At 56.1% G+C, this 16,995-nt stretch overlaps 2 protein-coding genes across 3 annotated transcripts in view; one reads left to right on the top strand and one right to left on the bottom strand.

The window, feature by feature from the left end:
* DNAH1 (dynein axonemal heavy chain 1) overlaps window positions 1-1,855 on the top strand; it is a 71,968-nt gene extending 70,113 nt beyond the window's left edge. Inside the window, exons 76-78 of the mRNA XM_009917249.2 lie at window positions 215-421; window positions 849-1,083; window positions 1,488-1,855. Of these exons, the coding sequence (XP_009915551.2) occupies window positions 215-421; window positions 849-1,083; window positions 1,488-1,609 (564 nt within the window). The 3' untranslated portion in view covers window positions 1,610-1,855. The remainder of the gene's footprint in view (window positions 1-214; window positions 422-848; window positions 1,084-1,487) is intronic.
* A 99-nt stretch (window positions 1,856-1,954) lies between these two features.
* BAP1 (BRCA1 associated deubiquitinase 1) lies at window positions 1,955-16,297 on the bottom strand. 2 transcript variants are annotated; one of them, XM_069812386.1, is made up of 17 exons: window positions 16,163-16,297; window positions 12,309-12,338; window positions 12,154-12,208; window positions 11,284-11,416; window positions 10,772-10,891; window positions 10,223-10,284; window positions 9,997-10,139; window positions 9,038-9,116; window positions 8,156-8,279; window positions 7,712-7,829; window positions 7,133-7,320; window positions 6,651-6,784; window positions 5,562-6,034; window positions 5,276-5,436; window positions 4,464-4,556; window positions 3,848-3,920; window positions 1,955-3,530 (listed from the first exon to the last, which is right to left on the bottom strand). In XM_069812386.1, the coding sequence occupies exons 1-17, from the start codon at window positions 16,197-16,199 to the stop codon at window positions 3,397-3,399; spliced, it is 2,157 nt and encodes a 718-aa protein (XP_069668487.1). In that variant the 5' UTR covers window positions 16,200-16,297; the 3' UTR covers window positions 1,955-3,396. The 2 variants fall into 2 exon arrangements, with proteins under 2 accessions (XP_069668487.1, XP_069668488.1); XM_069812387.1 differs by having other exon boundaries at window positions 5,330-5,436.
* Between the last annotated feature and the right edge of the window lie 698 nt (window positions 16,298-16,995).

Raw genomic sequence — 16,995 nt, 5'->3', positions numbered from 1 at the left:
TGGGTCATTAACCACAAGTGGACTGGGTTCTCTCACATGTTGCTGGCCCTTGCTTCCCTGGCATGGAGATCTCTCCTGCCTAGTGCAGCTCACAGTTGTTCCCAGCCCAGGGCTGGATGAATCCCTGGGTGCTGGGCAGGTGTCAGCAGCTGGAGCACAAGGTCTAGGGTGTCCTTAATTGCGTTCAACACCTTTCTCTGTGGGTGCCCTACAGGCCTACCCATCGCTGAAGCCCTTGGCATCCTGGGTGAATGACTTGGTGCAGCGAATTGAATTCCTCCAGAAATGGATCAGCCACGGGATCCCCTCCGTGTTCTGGATCAGCGGGTTCTTCTTCCCCCAGGCCTTCCTCACTGGAACACTGCAGAACTTCGCCAGGAAGTCTGTCATCTCCATCGACACCATCTCATTTAGCTTCAAGGTCAGTAAGTCAGCCAGAGGCTCTGCATTTTTCTGGATTTTTTTTTTTTTTAATCTGCTGCTAGAAGGCAACAAAGGCCGCAGTTCTAGCCCTGACCTGCCCAGGAGGTGAAGCCACTAGCTGCAGAGCTGCCCATGGACCCCATCATCCCCTTTGTGCTCAGATATACCCACCGACACTGCCAGACACTTCCACAGGGCAAGCAAAGGCTTCTCTGCCTCTCCAGACCTGCTCACATCCCCTCCACAGGCTGCCCCACAGCCTCATGCTGCAAGATGGCAGAAAACCCAGCCCAGCCCATCCGAGGGCTGAGGCAGGCTCCCCTTTGCCAGCGCCGACTTAACTAAGAGCAGCTTAAGGGGGTCCTTGGGGCTGAGCCTCCAGGGACACACCTTGATCAGGGCCCTGGGCCCGCTTTCCTCTGCAGGTAATGAAGGAGTCAGTGAGCGAGCTCACTCGCCATCCCGACGAAGGCTGCTACATCCACGGCTTGTTCCTCGAAGGTGCCCGCTGGGACCCCACTGCATTTCAGCTAGCAGAGTCACATCCTAAGGAGCTTTACACAGAGATGGCCGTCATCTGGCTGCTTCCTGTCCCCAACCGCAAGCCTCCAGCCACTGGCAACTACCTGTGCCCAATCTATAAGACTCTTACTCGCGCAGGTAGGTGCCCTAAAGACAGATCTCCAGAAGCAAGGGAGATTGTAGGAGTAGCTAGGAAAGGCAGCCCAGGAGGGGCTGCAGGAGTTCCTCCTGCCACACACTGGCAGGGTGCAAGGCACTGTTGGCTGAGACCATCCAGGGAGAAAAAGATTTTTCCTGCTGTGGTCATGGAGATAGAGCAGCCAGGCACCCTGGCTATGCAGCAGTGCCTCTGGCCAGCCTCTGCTCAAGCCCATACCCAAAAATACACAAGCCTGTTTCCTCCAGCCCTGCTCAGCCTGTCACCTAGCATGGGGATGGGACAGGGGATCTCATATGGAGTCACTTTATACGGGACTCCCCAGTCAGTGTGCAGCAGCCAGGGCTGCAGTACAACCCTCTTGCCCTTGCTTCCCCCATTACAGGCACACTGTCAACAACCGGGCACTCCACCAACTACGTGATTGCTGTGGAGATCCCTACGGACAAGCCACAGAAGCACTGGATCAAACGGGGCACGGCCTTGATCTGTGCCCTGGACTTCTAGCCAGAAAACCCACCCAGCCCAGGAAACCATCCCAGCTGAGGGCCTGAGCCAGGGCTTCTGCCATCCTGCACAGAGGCAGGCAGCACACGCAGGCAGCAGGAGCTAAGCACTGACTGCCAGCAGCTGCTCACCTTCTCCTGCCCTCTGAGCTGTGTCAATAAATTGAGCTCAACTCCCCAAGCATCACATTCACCTAGTGTTGTTCCAATCCCCACAATTACCTCAAGTTTCTAGCACCACAGGAGAACTGCCAGTGGGGACAATGTGGCCCAGAGCAGGCACTCAGTGCCCCCAGCCACACACGTGCCCACCCCTCTCCCTTCCCTTAGACACCTCTCCCTTGGCTGGCTGTTACAGGATAGCTTTATTCCTTCAGACAGATCCATTATTTACAGCACTTGATATTAGACACAGCAAGAGACAGGATTTTCTTCCCTTCACAAATACCAAAAGAACAGTTTCATTCCCTAGTCAACATCTGTACAAATTTGCACATTTGCAAAATTCAGTCCTCTCCTGTGGCAGCTCCCCTCGGCCCAGCTGTGCCTCAGGACACCTCTGAGAGAGGTGCTGACCTCTGGCTTCTGAGATTTCTGCTGGAACAGGCAGAAGACCATGAGGTGACAGGTAAGAGGCAGGCCAGGCCCATGTGCTCCGGTAGGAAACAGGCTGCTGTCCACACCAGCAAGCTCTGGGCAGGAGGAGCAGCTTTGGGCTCCCTCCACTGTTTCCGCCTGCCACTGCCATCCCCATCCCACCTCGAGCATTACAGCAACCACTCGCCTCTCCCCACGCTGAAAGGCTTCACCAAGGGCACCAAGTGACTCCACATCCAGCGTCCACCCCAGCGCCATGCCCAGCAGCACCGAGGCCACCCTATGAACTCGGTCTGTTCATAACTCACGGGGTTTCTCTGAGGACTGGGCCTGGAGCAACCCTGTGTGACCCACAGGCGCTGCCAGGGCCACAGAGCTGGTCCCTAGGAGAGCAGCCATGGCAGCAGGGCCACACGCCACCCCCCAGCACCACCACGGAGGGCTGGGCACAAGGCCTAGCTCCAGGGATGAGCCCACCCGTCCTCACCCAGCAACAGGGCTGCCAAGGCCCACCGGGGAGCCTGGCTGTGCTGGCAGGGGGTATTGCCATCCCCAGGGCAGGGCAAGGCAGAACCTGCCTGGCCACGCATCCTGGGAACTGGGCAGTGCCGTGGGGGGTGGGTGCAGGAGAATGGGCTCTGTCCAGGAGCCACCTCGCTCAGCAACGGCCAAAGCGTGGGTCAAAACCAAAAATAAGTTTGGGGAAGGGAGGGAGAGGGATAGAAAACACAGACACGAAGGTCCTGGGGAAGCGCAGATCTGAAGGCCTGGACGCAGGAGGACACAAGCCCCAGCCAGCTGCGGCCAGCACAGCCTCGCGTCAGCATCACCAGCATTCCCACAACGCCAGACCCGCCACCAGCCGGGTGGGCTCTTCCCCTCCTGCTGCAGTCCTCAGCCATGGCGCCGAGACACAGGCCCACGGTATCTGGGCACTGCCGTGGCACAGTCAGGCAGCTGGGCACTCCGGCTTGCCTTCTGCTGCAGCTGCAGGGACTCCCCTCAAGACATGTTCCCGCCTTTCACAACTCAGGCTCAGAGGAAAACCCGATTTCTTCGTCCCCAGGCTCCACCTCAGCCGAGGGCTTGTCGCCATGGTCCCTCTTCCTTGGGCAAAGGGTAACATAGATCCAAGTGCCACTGCCCAAAGCCACAAAGCCCAGCTGCTGCTTCTCAGTCTTGACTCCCAGGCTACTGACGCTTGGCTTTATATGGGCGGGAGCGTTTCCGGCGGTCTGGCTTCCTCTGCTTGTGCAGACGGCCGATACTGACTCCCTGCCGCCTGCGGACAGAGATGTTCTGCTCCACGAGGCTTGCCAGCATGCCTGCAGGGGGGAGAGGCAGACAGACATGCCCCGTGCTGGAGTGCTGGTATTGCCCATGCCAGAGCACAGCCCTCCCTGTCTCACCCAAAACCCATCAGTGGGCTCCTCCTGGGACTATAAAATCAGAAGGACATGGAGCGGAGACGTGTGGCTCCCCAGACTGAGTGCTACCTCGTGCCCCAGGCCAGGCAGAAACAGAGAGCAGGGCAGGGTGAGCTTCCCAGGCTCCCAGCGGCTGCTCTGTCATGCTCCACATGGCTCCCCCAGCTGAATCTGAACACCACGCTCCGTCCCCTTGGCCCCACAGCACAGCTCACCTTCCTGGGCCAGCATGGAGATGAAGGTACAGATGAACTCGTCGTAGTTGTGGGTTCTCCTCTGGTCATCGATCTACAAAGAGATGACAAATCCACAAATAATCCACAAATGGGTGGCAGGGAGAAAGGAGAGCTCAAGGCTAACGGGGCAAAGAACCGGCGTGCCAGGCGCAGCCTGTAGGCCAAGGAGACCAAAGCAGGAAGGAACCCACCTCCCAGGCCAGTGCACAACTGGGACTATCTCCATCCCAGTTCAGATGCCAGCATTTTCCACAAAGGGCAGCTGGGAAGAGGCAAGGGTGGGCAGGGGAGGAATCCTGCCAGGCCTTGGGGCAGAGACTCCCCCCTTCCTCCTGTCAGTGCTGATGCTCAGCTGTGGCCCAGCTGCAGCACTCCATCACCCTCCTCAAGCTAGTCAGTGCTGCCCAGGGGCTTCTGTCTGTCCTGGCGGGAGCTCTGCTCCGTAGGAATGTCGGTAACGGGAAAGGGACCCTGAATGTTCCTCATTGCCATTCTCAACTGAACCACTCTCCCTCCACTTTGACATAAAGACACCCCAGACAGAAGCCTTCAGGGAGCTAAATCGGCAACGCAAACAAGCCACCGACAAACACACCTTGAATTTCTTCCTCTTCTCCACCTCCTCCTTCAGGCAGGCCTCGTAGTTCGCAATCTCTGCCTCCACGCACTTCAGCAGTGCCAGCAGCTCCTGCCAGGATCAAGCAGAGCAAATGTGAGCAGACGGACCCCTGCCCTGCAGCCCAGGAGCCAGTGGGGCAAGCTGGTGGGTGTTCCTCTCTGCACTGGGAAAGGGAGGATTCATCAAAGCCAAAAACACTTCCCAGGGAGGGGGGGGGAAGGGGGGGAAGTTCATTGTAGGGAATTTCTGAGTCAGAGGATGATCAATCAGCCAGCACTACAGCCAGCCCCAGGCACATGTACCTGGTTCTCTGGGACAGGGGGAAGCGTTGCATGCATGCCTGAGAAACACCCCAGGGCCTGGTCCTTCTCAATAACAAGATTTGAAGACTTCCCTTTTGAGTAAAACAGTTTCTAGCAAACTCTCCTCCAGGGAGCCCTCAAAGTGCTTGTGCTGCCTGAGCCTGGTCCTGTCTTTTGCTGGACGGCACAGACAGGCAGTAAAGTTACCAGCAGGCTGGGATTTGGGGGTGCAGGGTCCCACCAGCCTCTGGCCCAAAGGAGAGAACAGCACGCCGAACGTCTCTGCCGTGGGAGACAGCCCAGGCAAATGTTCCCGAGATGACGCAAGGCACAAAACCTGCACTGCCCAGTGCCTCAAGGCACGGCTGCGGCGACACGCGAGCGGGACAGCGTGCACATGCGGTTCGGTCACTGCCAGCGCTGCTGCGTCTCTGGGTGAGCACAGGGAGCTCCACGTTCCCAGGGCTGTCACAGCACAAAACTCACCTTGGGAGAATACTTTTCCCCCCCAGGGTGATCACTGGTCCTGCCAAGTCCCACCTTCTCTTTGCTGTCACTGGCCTCACTGCCCTCCTTCTCGTCCAGTTTGATTGCAACCGGGGCCTCTTCACCGGGTTTGATGGAAGGGGGGGAGCTTTTCCCCCCATCTGTGCACAGGGGAAAGAAGTGTTAGGAGCCATCGCAAAGGATCGGTATCCACTCCCAAAATCAAAGGACACCGTCTCGTCACTGCAGGGAAGATGCCACCCCCCAAAAGCTGGCAGGCACCTACCTGCAACAGCCAGTGGGCAGAACACACCGTCCTCCGTGAGGTGCAGCAGCCCGGTGCTGATAACGGGCCCCAGGTCCCTGACAGCCCGGTTGTAGCGCATGCAGTCGACACGCAGCAGGCCATCCTCCTCGCCGAAGAGCACCTTGGAGATGTGGGAGGTGACGGGGCTGGAGGGGCGGGTGGGGTTGGCCGAGCGGATGGGAGAGCGCAGCGGGGAGTTGAAGGCGCTGCCGATCTCAGAGGCGGTGTCCGTGCTCTCGTTGCTGGGGGTGGGAGAGGGCTGGGAGTGGGTGACCACAGCCACGGCGGCGCCCCCGCCGCTCGTCTTGATGGACAGGGGAATGGAAAGATCCTTTTGAGATTCCTTCAGCTTCTCAGCCAGGACGTTGATGGTGTTGGGCTGGAGGACGGAGAGCTGGCCATCCGCAGCCCCCGCCATGTGCTCTTGCTTTACCTGCCCTTTCCTTTTGTACCTGCCCAGGAAGACAGCAGGGAAGGTGAGTAGCTGGTGGAAGGAGGTGGGGGCCCAGCACAGGCGCTGTCAGCTCCGCACTCAGCACTCCAGGCTGTCTGCTGGATGAAGCAAGACTTGAAACATTCCTAGGTCACCCCCACTGCCATCAGCTTCTCTGGCAGCACCCCACCCCACTGAATCACTCAGCTGCGGGTACCCCTACGCAGCTGGGGACCACAGGGTGCTGTGTACCCCTGCTCTTCTTCCAGAAGCCCCAAAAGCAGCCCGCTGTGACCCCACCTTCCTGACCTTCACACCAGTCCAAACACACCAACACTGTCACCAGGAGCTGACCTGGCAATCGGCACTGGGGAGCTGAGGTTCCCCAAAGCCTGCTGCCAATACAGTTATATTCAGGGCAGCCAAAACTCAGGGTTGATTGTGAAGAGCTACAGAAGGGCTTCACAAAATCCAGCAAGTGAACAGTAAAATAGCAGAAGAGAACAGCCCTAATTGCACACACAGGTGCAGGCTCTAACACAGCTAACAGCGCCCAGAAAAGAGATCTGGGAGTCACCACTGGCAGTTCTACAAACGTCAGCTCCCTGCCCCCCACCCTCAGCTCAAGACGTCACCTGATGGCCGAGTTGGTGTTACGAACTTCCTCCTCCTCATCATCATCGTAGTCATCCTCATCGTCCGAGTACTGCTGGTGCTGCCGGACTGGGACTCGGCTGCGACCCACTCCGGCCGCAAGGTCTTCCTCCTCCTGCAAAACACCGTTGCTTATGGGCTGCTGGCAGTGGGGCAAGGAGGAAGAGCCCAGCAGACACCTCCTCTGTCCAGCCGAGCACCAGGGCTTGCCCCTTTTGAGAGGGGACAGGGGTCTCTTCCATATGCTTCCTCAGTTGACCCATATTAATGCTAACCTCTTTTGCCAGGTCAGTCTTTATTTACCATCTCACCTTCCAGCCTGGGTTAGTGCAAGGGTAGGCAGGCTGCAAGGCAGGGGAAGGGCTTACACCGGCTGACAGCCATAGTCCCACAGAGGTGAGGGACTGGAAGCAAAAAGCTCAGCTTGAGTCAGGCACGCGGCTGGCCTGGAGCTCCAGCCTACCTGCATGGGGGATTTGGCGTAGTTGTGATTATCCAGGAAGGCTGGCAACCTCTGCACGATGGGGTTGGGGTTTGCTGGAGGTGCCCCGTTGATACTGCTCGCTGACGTCTTTGCCACCGGTTTGGATTTGTTGGGTGGGCTCTGCGTGGCTGCAGGGTGGCCCTGGCTGGTGGGCTCGTCGGTGCCGTCTACCGTACAAGCACAGTACAGCCTTTCATAACCAGCACCGTCACTTTTTACTCAATGGCCTCTGCCACCCCTTGCCCACCACATGTAGCAGAAGAGCTCCACCAGTCCATCCCACCCACTTCCCATTCCACTTCCAGCTGTCGCCAGTGTCCCCAAGCTTAAGTCCTCCTATATTCAAGCTCCGCGTCATTCCCAACACTTCTCCCAGGTACAGAGGCATCTACCACACCCCAGCACAGCGCACATGGAGCTGGGCTTGGAGAAAAGAAAGCGAAGCTGACTATGAAACTGCCTCAAGATGCAGGACAGCCAGCTGTTGTCACCAGCCTGTGCTCGCCCCACAGCATGCCAGGCTGGCTGGCTGGCAACACCACTGGTACAGGGCTCTACCTGGATGGGTGCTCTCTGGAGTCACGGTCTTGCTGCTGGGCGGCTTTGCCTCTTCAGGAGGCTGAGACTCCTGAGACTTCTGCGTCTGGATCAGCTCAGGCTGAGTTACTCGGATAAGCTTGAAGGCAAATGACAGAAAGTGAGTGCTGGAGTGGGGTGACCCAAACCACATCCCTCCCATTCGAGCATTGCAGAAGAACTCATGAGGGTGAGCCAACTGCCGAACACCCACGTGCACAATCAACTGACAATGCCATGGATAACCTCCCAGGTGAGCAGCAAAAGGCCAAGCAGCAAGGCTGGTTATCTCCTCTTCCCAGAAGACACTTCCCAAGGCCAAAAAAACCCCCAAAATCCAGGGCGCCACAGCACAGAGAGATGCCCTGGAAACAGAGACTATTCCCACCCCAGGCTCACACTCCTTCAGGGCTTGGGCTGTCCTACCTGCTGCAAGGCCTCCAGCACAGTCTGGCGGTTCATCTTCAGGATGTGCAGTTTGGACTCGTACTTCATCCTCCGATCAGGCACCACCGCCATCAGGTTGAAGCGGATGTCATGGTACGGCTCCCTGCAGGCACAGCAGACATCAGCAGCAAGCTGGCGGTGGAAAGCCCGTCCCCCAGCAAGCACGGTTAGCAGGCTGGCAGCCATGCCCTGCACACCTCCTGCGGGCTCTTCCCAGGCAGCGCCTCCCCAGCCCTGGCATTTAACACCAACACACAGGAGGCTTTTCCCCCAAAACCAAGTCAACCTCACACTGGCTGAAGAAGCAGAGCAAGGTTGCTTCAGCCACAACACAAAACACCCTTCACAGAGTCACAGGTTGGTTGAGGTGGGAAGGGACCTGTGGAGGTCACCTGCTCCAACCCCCCTGTTCCAGTAGGGTCACCCAGAGCTCGTTCCCTAGGACAACACCCAGATGTCTTTTGAGAATCTCCAAGGATGAAGACTCCACAACCTCTCTGGGCAACCTGTGCCAGTGCTTGGTCACCCTCACACCCAAGCATCCAAGAGGCCCAACTCAGGACCAGAAGCACCATTCCTTCTCCTATGGACTCGAGCTAACAGGGACCTAATCTGGCCACTCTTATCCTGTGCAGCCATTTGCAAGGACTCTGCATCGCACACAGAGTGCAGCTTCTCTGCATGCTCTGAAGGCAGGCAAATTGCAAGCAAAAGAAGGCAAGGAAGCAGTGCACCTGCACCTCTCCCCCAGCAACATTCTTCACCTCCACTTCCACAACTTCTCGCACAGAGACCACAGTAGAAATAATCCATGGAAAAACAGCGAAGGGCCAGTGCTTGCACCATGGCCTGGGACATTACCCTGCAGTGGCCAGGCCGATGCGCTCCATGATTACTCTCCTGGCTTTGTCCGTCCATTCCTCGTCGTCAGCCCACGGCCCTGTGATAACGAGACACAGCTGGACTTAACAAAGCAGGCCAAGGCTCCTGCTTCAGACTCACAGAACGGATCCTGCCATCCCCACGACAGGCAATCTCATGGCTCCCTTACATACCAGGTAGCAAGTCAAGAAGGGGCCCAGGAGGCAGAAGGACCACACTGTCAGCCCATACGTGGCACCCCCTGCCTCTGCCTTCCGAATGGAAAACGTGAGCTATCTGCAGGGCAGAAAGGTGAATTTTGAACCCCACAGACCACAAGTGATGCACAGGCTTGGGCTCACAAAATCCAAAGAAATCCCAGCTCCTGCTGGAATCCACCTGCCACTGGTGCCATGCTTAAGTAAGCCAGGTACATGAACTGAGTACCTTGCCAAAGGGCCTGACAGACAGAAACAAAGTCTAAATAAGTGATAAATAAGCAATAAATAACTGTCTGAAAGACAGAACTGAGTGGTCAAGTTGTAAGAGAAGGGAGTAACCTGAGCAGCCTGCTGGGATCTGCATTGGGACCTTATGCCTCAACACACAGTGGTTATTTGGCACAAGGAGAGGGTAAGGAGGAGGCAAATTCTGCTTGTGATACTGAGTTATTGCAAAGCTGCAGAAGGACCTTGTGACCCTGAGCAACTGGGGAGGAAAATGGCAGGGCTGGAAAAAGCAATGCAATGGATTTAGAAATAACTGCCTTCTAGAAACAGTCCCGAGTGCATAGGCTCCAAAATGAGCTATCAAAACTCAGAACAAATCTGGGATCCATTGGAGCGATTCTCCACAAAAATCAGCTAACGCTTAGTGGCAATGAAAAATAATACATACATTTGGACATACGAGGGTGTCTATTCAACTGTGTCAACAGGTAGGGACAGGCAGGCTCTTACCATGGTCAATGGGATAGACCTTCAGCCCATCCAGCTCAAACAGCCGTCCCTTGATGGGGACATAACTGACAAAATGAAAAGCCTCCATGGTTCGCACAGCGCTGATACCATTCTGTTTTTCCGGCAAGTGCCGTGGCTCTGGCCTGCGAGGGCAAGAGAGGCGAGAGGTCAGTGGAGAGTCTGCCTCCTCCAGGGGAAGTGAGCTGCGAGAGACCCCCTCACTTACCTGGCATGGCTGTTATGGGCCTTGGCGAGCTCTGGAGCGTTGCCAATGGCATAGCCTTTACTCTGCAGCGAAGAGCAAAAGAGGTAAACAACTGAGAAGTGACAGAAGACAGACAAAATGTTTCACCCACCGGCTCCCCACTCCCTCCCTCCATCCATACACAGGACTGGGAGAGCAACTTTCAGGCACACCCTCTGCTCTGCTGAGTTTTAGGTAAAACCCGAGATGAAAAAAACACACAATTCCTGCTACAGAAATTACAGTTAGAGAGAAACAAAGACTTTAAGATGTGTCTGAAGGTAAGAGAGAGAGGACTTTTGATCACAGACTTAGAGAATGCACCTGGAATAGGGAGTAACATGACAGAAGGCTCAGAGCTGAGCAAGGCAAAGTAGGAAGATGAGAGAGAAGAAGCAATACTGATATACAGTGTGCAGCCACGAAGGGCTGGAAAGAAGCCAGCTCATTAGAGCATCATCCTGAGAGGGGAGTGAGAGGCAGATTCACATGCACCACAAGTGCACAGCCCTACAAGACCCCTGTCCCTACCTCAGGGCTAAATCCTTTGGTGAAATCCTTCATGCGGCTCAACGTAGGGCCCAGGTCGACATTGTTGCAGTTCAGGAGGACGCTCAGCAGGGCATGGGTGGCACAGGAATTGGGGATCAGCTGGAGGGGGATACAAGGACCATCTTAACCAGCAGAAACAAGGCAATCCTTCAACAACCCCTCAGAGGTGACAATAATCAATTGAAAAGTACTGACGCAAGAACCACTTGTGAGAGCAGCGACTTGACCTCGGCTCTCAAAGGAAGGGAGGAGGTCAGTCTCATTTAGTGAGCCACACCATGCCCTCATGAGCATCTGCTCACAGCACAGGCCACAGACAGGCTCACAGCCCTCACTGGACTCCCTCCAACCCGGGGCTCAGGGCAGAGACTCCCAGGAAAGAGAAGGTGCCCTCAGGACCAGCAAGAGCACTGCAGCCTCTCAGTACCATGTTGCTTCCCTGAGGTGCCACATGAGACAACCCCCCCTCTTTCACCTCGCCTCCAGCCTACCTGGTGAGCAAAGAACATGTTATTAACGATGTCATCATCGATCACCGACGTCTCATCCACCAGGGTAGAGACCTTCCGGCGTGATCTGCGCTCCTCAATCCACTTGAACAGGAAGATGAACCCATACACAGGGCTGCGGAGAGAAGTCAGCAGCTGCATCATTTTGGATGGACCACACCAGTGGGGCTGCTCTGCCCAGCACCAGAAACCTTCTGTTTCAAACCACAGGCAGAGAAAAGACAGAGAGGAAAACCAGAACCACCAGCCCCATCTTTCTGGAAGTGACCATCCCTGCCACAAGTCCCCCCAGCCCCACATTACCAAGGATACTCTCCTGCGCTGATGCTCTGGGCTCAGACAACAATCAGGCTTGAAACCTTGGGATTTGACAGGTCTTAAGATGCTCAAGACAGAGAAGCAGGAGGTGAAGTTCACCTCTGAACACTGACCAACCTGCAGAATAGTGCCTGACCACCAAACAACCCCTCCTAATACATGTTGTATTCGTTTTCAAGAGGAGTTCAGACAACAGCTTTTAAAAAAGAGACAGCCTCAAAGTCATTTCAAAGCACTGAGACAGGGAGAAAGCCCATACTGTGAGCACGCTGGTTGGCACTGCGCCTCTCCGTGGGGAAAGGGAGATGAATCTCTTGAAGTTATGTTCCCCACCTGCCCCACGAGTTCTTTCTCAAGGCATGAGATTGCCCATCTGCCCCAAACCAGATGAAGCACCCCTGGTTGATCACTTACAACGCTGACCTCCATGACCAAAGAGCTCACACGGGCCCTTCTGAGTGCCTGGTGATGAGTTCCCAGGCCCACTGATGCATTCTGCTTAGTAAAACTCATACTTTCAGGCCTGTGACTTACCCTTGGCATTTGCTCTGCAGATCATAAATCTCTTCAACCTGCACTCCCTTGACCCCTGCAAACAAAGGGCAGAAGCTGGTGTAAAGCCTACCAGAAAGGACACAAGGTAATGTCAAGCACGAAACTGACTTCCGAGGAAGGTTTCTTGCACTCACCAAAATCTTCAACCAGGAGTGTGAAGAGACCTGGAAAGGAACAAAACCAACAGGTTACTTCTGCCTGAAGAGAGCAGAGAGGAAACCTGCTGCCACCAGCCCCCAAAGGTCCCATGTGGTCCCAGGCCAAGGCGCAGCCAGAGAAACCACTGCAGAGCGGCACTAGGATCATGCTGACTCCCCAGCAGCAGAGCTGTTGAGCCCTGGCTCGCTACAGAGGTGCTCTGGCTCCCTTCATCCCTCCATCCCCATTCATCATCATCTTCCTCAAGAGAACCTGAACCAACCCTCTCCTGTTGGAGCCAGATGAAGCTGGACCCACCTTCAGCATCCTGACCCGCTGCAGATGACCTGCCAAGCAGTAAATCCCCACCATGAACAGCAGCAGGGAGCACCTAAATGACACGCATGCTTCTAACTGGAGGGAAACATGGCTGAATAGATCACAGGATATTTTAGAAGGTAACTTATGTTCTTGTTAGTGAAAGACAGCCAGTGAAGGGAAAGCCAGCTCACAGCAACAGGGCTGTGGAGAAGTCCGAGGGCCACAAGGCTCATCTTCATCTCCCTCTCCCCTGGGGGACCAAATCCAAGAGCCCGTCTCCAGTGACTACAAAATTCCCATTACAGAAGGACATAACCAGGAATAGACAATGGCAAAGAGACCAAAGGATTATTAGACATCAGTGACTGAGCAGCAGCTTCCACTACAATGCTGTAGCAGTCAGCCCAATTTTCAGGCAGTCCCCCTGCACATGGAGTTAGCAAGCTCGAGACTGGAATAATAAATCTCCTTCTTTTGCTCCCATAGAAAGGCTGCTGAAAGCCTGGGAGGAAGTCCAGGGAATATCAATAAGAAGGATTCAATCCTGACAAACATCCCTGTAAGCAACAGATTTAAGGAACCCGATATAAGTGGCTCAGTCAAGAAGGGAAGAGGCCAAGGGGTTTCCACACCAAAGTTAAAATGACTAAACAGGGAGGAAACTTCTGGGAGCAAAAAGTCTTCACTAATTTAGCAGAAAACATCGTATTTCTTACAAAATTATCAGTGGGAAGAAACACGCTATGCAAGTAACATGCTTCGAACCAGTGACAGCCTCCTTGCTGTGCAACGCCGTTATACCAAACCCTGGCACCTTTCTGACAGAGATGGCTTTTCTCAAAATATTTGACACCATGGAGGGCTGTGTCATACAGGCAACATCTACAGGGGCTTCAGGCAGCGCTGCAGCCTCCCTGCCTTCTTTACAGCAACCCCCTTAGGACAAGCAGTCCTTGCAGACCATACGGGTCTTCAGATGCTCATTTCAGCCATGGTTCTTGTTCCCTCTTTAGATGGCGTCCATTATGGAAGCGGAAGTCACAGCGGTTTACAGGTAGAGTCTCTCAACTGTAAAAGCTTCTGCAAAAGTCAAAAGCCTCACTTGCTCTCCAATTTCAACAGTTACAGTCTACTGACCACAGCAAAACTCACGTGACATGAGAAGACATGAACCATATCACAAGCTCTGCCTCGCAGCCAGTGAAGATTTGCATCAGAGCAAGGCCTTGCAAACACAAACAACTATAAATGCTGAAAGCAGTGTTGCTCCCACAGGTACCACCAGAAAGAGAAGACCAAGCAGGACTCCCAAGCTTGCTGTGACTGAGCCTGGAGCATCCCACATCTCCGCAGCAGCTCTTCAGGACTGTGAGTCAGACCAGCAGGACTGCACCAAAGAAGATGGGAAGTCAGCCGTCGCATGTTTTCCTCCCATCTGATCAACATCGCCAGGGAGTGAGAGAGGATGAAGCCAAACTTCTCTGAGCACACCATGAAAAGACAAGAAGTGACAGGAACAAGCTGCAGCAAGAGAAATTCTGACTACACATCCGGAAAAAAAACAATTCTTCGTTGCCAGCATGGTCAGCCCTGGGACCGGGGCTCAGAAATCTCCTTCTTGAACATATTGAAATTCAACTGGACATGGCCACAAGCAACCTGAACTACCTTTGAAGTTAGCTCTGCTTTGGGCCAAAGACTTCCAGGGGTCCCTTCCAACCACGGTTTTTCTCCGATTCATTTCAGTATTTCATATTACCTCAGCATCCACAAAAGGCATAGTCCTGCTGCTGTGATCAATCCTGGAACACCTGAAACCCCCATTCCAAATTATTTGGGTCAGCTGGAGGAAACATTCTGGTGTCCACAAGCACATGCAACACTACACCAGCAGCCTGGAGGTTCCCAATGCTCCCCTCTCTGCCCAGCAACTGTGAGAGACAGCCCAAATCTGGATCTACTGACCCTTCCTGACCAGTAAAGCACCAAGAGCTTTCAGTCCCAAGCCCCGTGGTGAGGGCCGGGCAGTTTATGGGGTGTGCTGAAGGCTGAGAGCAGTGCACGGGTCATTCCTAACTGTTTTTCCAGCTCCCACCTCTGCATTCGAATCTCCACACATCCAAAGGAGCACAGCTGCAGTGTGCTGAGAGCCCACCTCTGCCCAGACAGATTACCTTCCAAGCAAATAACCTTCCCTCCCAGGTGTGAAAATCCAAACCACGTCCCGTCTTTGGCATTGTCATGGTGAAGAAGAAGAGGGAGGATGGAAACGATTTTGGCAATTCCCGAGTACCAGTAAAAAGAGGATAAAGAGCAGCAAAACCTGGGGTGACTGGGAGACAGAATCCTTCACTGAGCGCAGCAAGACGAGTATAATGCCAGGGGTCCAATTTCCTCACCCACAGCTTAAAAATACACCACCACATACTAAAGACCAGCTCTCAGCCTCCCAGAGGACAACCCCACATTGCACTACAGCAACTCAGAGACATTAAAACAACGCTCAGCCAATGCCCCAGCCGACGCCAGCTTTGGCGCTCAAATCTTCACCCACACAACAAACTCCACCACAGAAACCGCCTTCTCCAACATAGCGGGAAGGGGACGCCCGTGACTGTCCTGTTCCCGGCTGCTCAGGTGCCATACCAGGCTTTTCAGCACCTTTCCTGGGCCACGTGGGGGAGGGGGTTTGATCCACCCGCTCAGCTGCAAAGCGATGACAGTAACTGACAAGCACAGGACGGAGATGCCACCCTCACATGCTCCTGAGTGACACAAGTTGTCCTCAAGTGCCCGTGAAGCTCTGGGGCAATCGCCAGAGCTGTTTCTGTAGCAAGGGGCACCCCATATGCACGCCTCTCCCTGTATTTCAGCACTGTTTCAGGGTGTATTTGCAAACAACAGGAATGCTTCATGCTACACCCTTGTGGCATTTCAGATGTGTTCCACAGAGACCCCTGGGTTTATCAGATCACACACACACACAGAGGTGTCTGGGGCACCTCAGACCCCGTGTACAAGAGCTACCAGAGCCCAGGCCCCACTCTGAGCCTTCACAATGCTCCCGCAGCCCTGTTCACCCCATCCCTGCCCTCACCGTGCACTCCTATGACCGGCCTCCTGACATCCCCTTTTCTGTCTGCCCCATAACCTCTCCCTAACCCCCCCCACGGGCTACGTCCCATACACAGCAACCCTGCACAGCCCCCCTTCCCCCCAGGACCCACACTACCGCTGCCCCACACACCCCTAACACCCTCGCCTGCCCTTCTGACCCTTCGCCCGCGCCCCCAGGCACCCCCTTGGCCCCCTTAGCAGCTCTCCCTCCCCAGCCCTCGTTCCCGCCACCCCTATCCCCCCTCACCCCCCCACTCTAGGCCTGCGCCCCGTAACCCTGCCTACGCACCCACCCCCCCCCAGCTTCACCTATACACCCCCGGCCTGTCCCTCAGAGCCCCTCGGCCCAGGCCCCACCCCCGGCCTGTCCCTCAGAGCCGCCCCCCGCCCCGGTCCCGGCCCCGCCGCTCACCGGGGTCGCTCTCCAGCTCCAGCCAGCCCTTATTCATCTTCCCGCGGGCCGGGCCGCACCGCCATGTCCGGCCCCGCCACCCGCCCCGACTCCGGGCCCCGCCGCCGCCGCCGCCGTCCTCGTCGTCGTCGCCCGCCCCCGTGCGTCATCGCCGCGCGACGCCGCGTGACGTCAGCGCGCGCCGCGCCACATAGGTCCCGAGGAGAGGAGGGGGGAGGTGATGGCGGCGGCGCCACAAAAGTCCCGCGGCGGCGGGGGGAGGCCCGGCAGGGCCCTGGGGGTCGGAGCCTCTCCCTGCTCCGCCCCGGGGCTTCGTCCTCCGGAATCGGAGGGCAGCCGGCACTGCAGGCCGGGTCTGGGGCTCGGGGCTCGGGACTCGACAGCCTGGGCCGCCCCGTGCGGCCTGTTGTGAGGGGCCTGCGCCTGGGCCTGGGCCTGTCATCAGGTGCTGGGCCGCCCTGTGTTGAGGCGTGAGGGCTGCCGGTGAGGCTGGAGCCAGCGGTACCGGCCCTGACCCTGCTAGCAGCTCCACTTAGGCAGCCTCGGAGGCTGGAAGGCTCCCAGGGCGAGCTGGCGCCCCTCCGCTGCACTTCCTTAGGAAATAGGCTAAAAATAGGAGCCGGATCCATGGCTGCGCCTGTCCCCTCACCACGGCTTTGTTCTGAGGCTGCTCCCACACACGCCCTGTCCCCCAGCGCTCCCCTCGCTCTGTCCTGCCCTGGGGACAGGGCTCAGCCGGCAGCACCAAGGCCCAGGTAGGGCTCATTCCCCTCATGCAGAGGAGATGGGGGGCAACACCACCACTGTACCTGCCCATCAAAGTTGTCTCCTTC

The sequence above is a fragment of the Haliaeetus albicilla genome, chromosome 24, assembly GCF_947461875.1.
Source record: "Haliaeetus albicilla chromosome 24, bHalAlb1.1, whole genome shotgun sequence".
Classification (NCBI taxonomy): domain Eukaryota; kingdom Metazoa; phylum Chordata; class Aves; order Accipitriformes; family Accipitridae; genus Haliaeetus; species Haliaeetus albicilla.
This window is presented reverse-complemented; position numbering and strand designations above follow the sequence as displayed.

What these genes read in the sequence shown, in the direction of transcription:
- BAP1 (XM_069812386.1), bottom strand. Translation starts at nt 16,199, where the DNA reads ATGAATAAGGGCTGGCTGGAGCTGGAGAGCGACCCCG. An exon ending in CTGCAGAGCAAATGCCAAGG is followed by an intron (nt 11,417 to 12,153) that starts GTAAGTCACAGG and finishes TTCTCTCCGCAG; the next exon opens with CCCTGTGTATGGGTTCATCT. An exon ending in CTCCATGCTGGCCCAGGAAG is followed by an intron (nt 3,531 to 3,847) that starts GTGAGCTGTGCT and finishes TCCCCCCTGCAG; the next exon opens with GCATGCTGGCAAGCCTCGTG.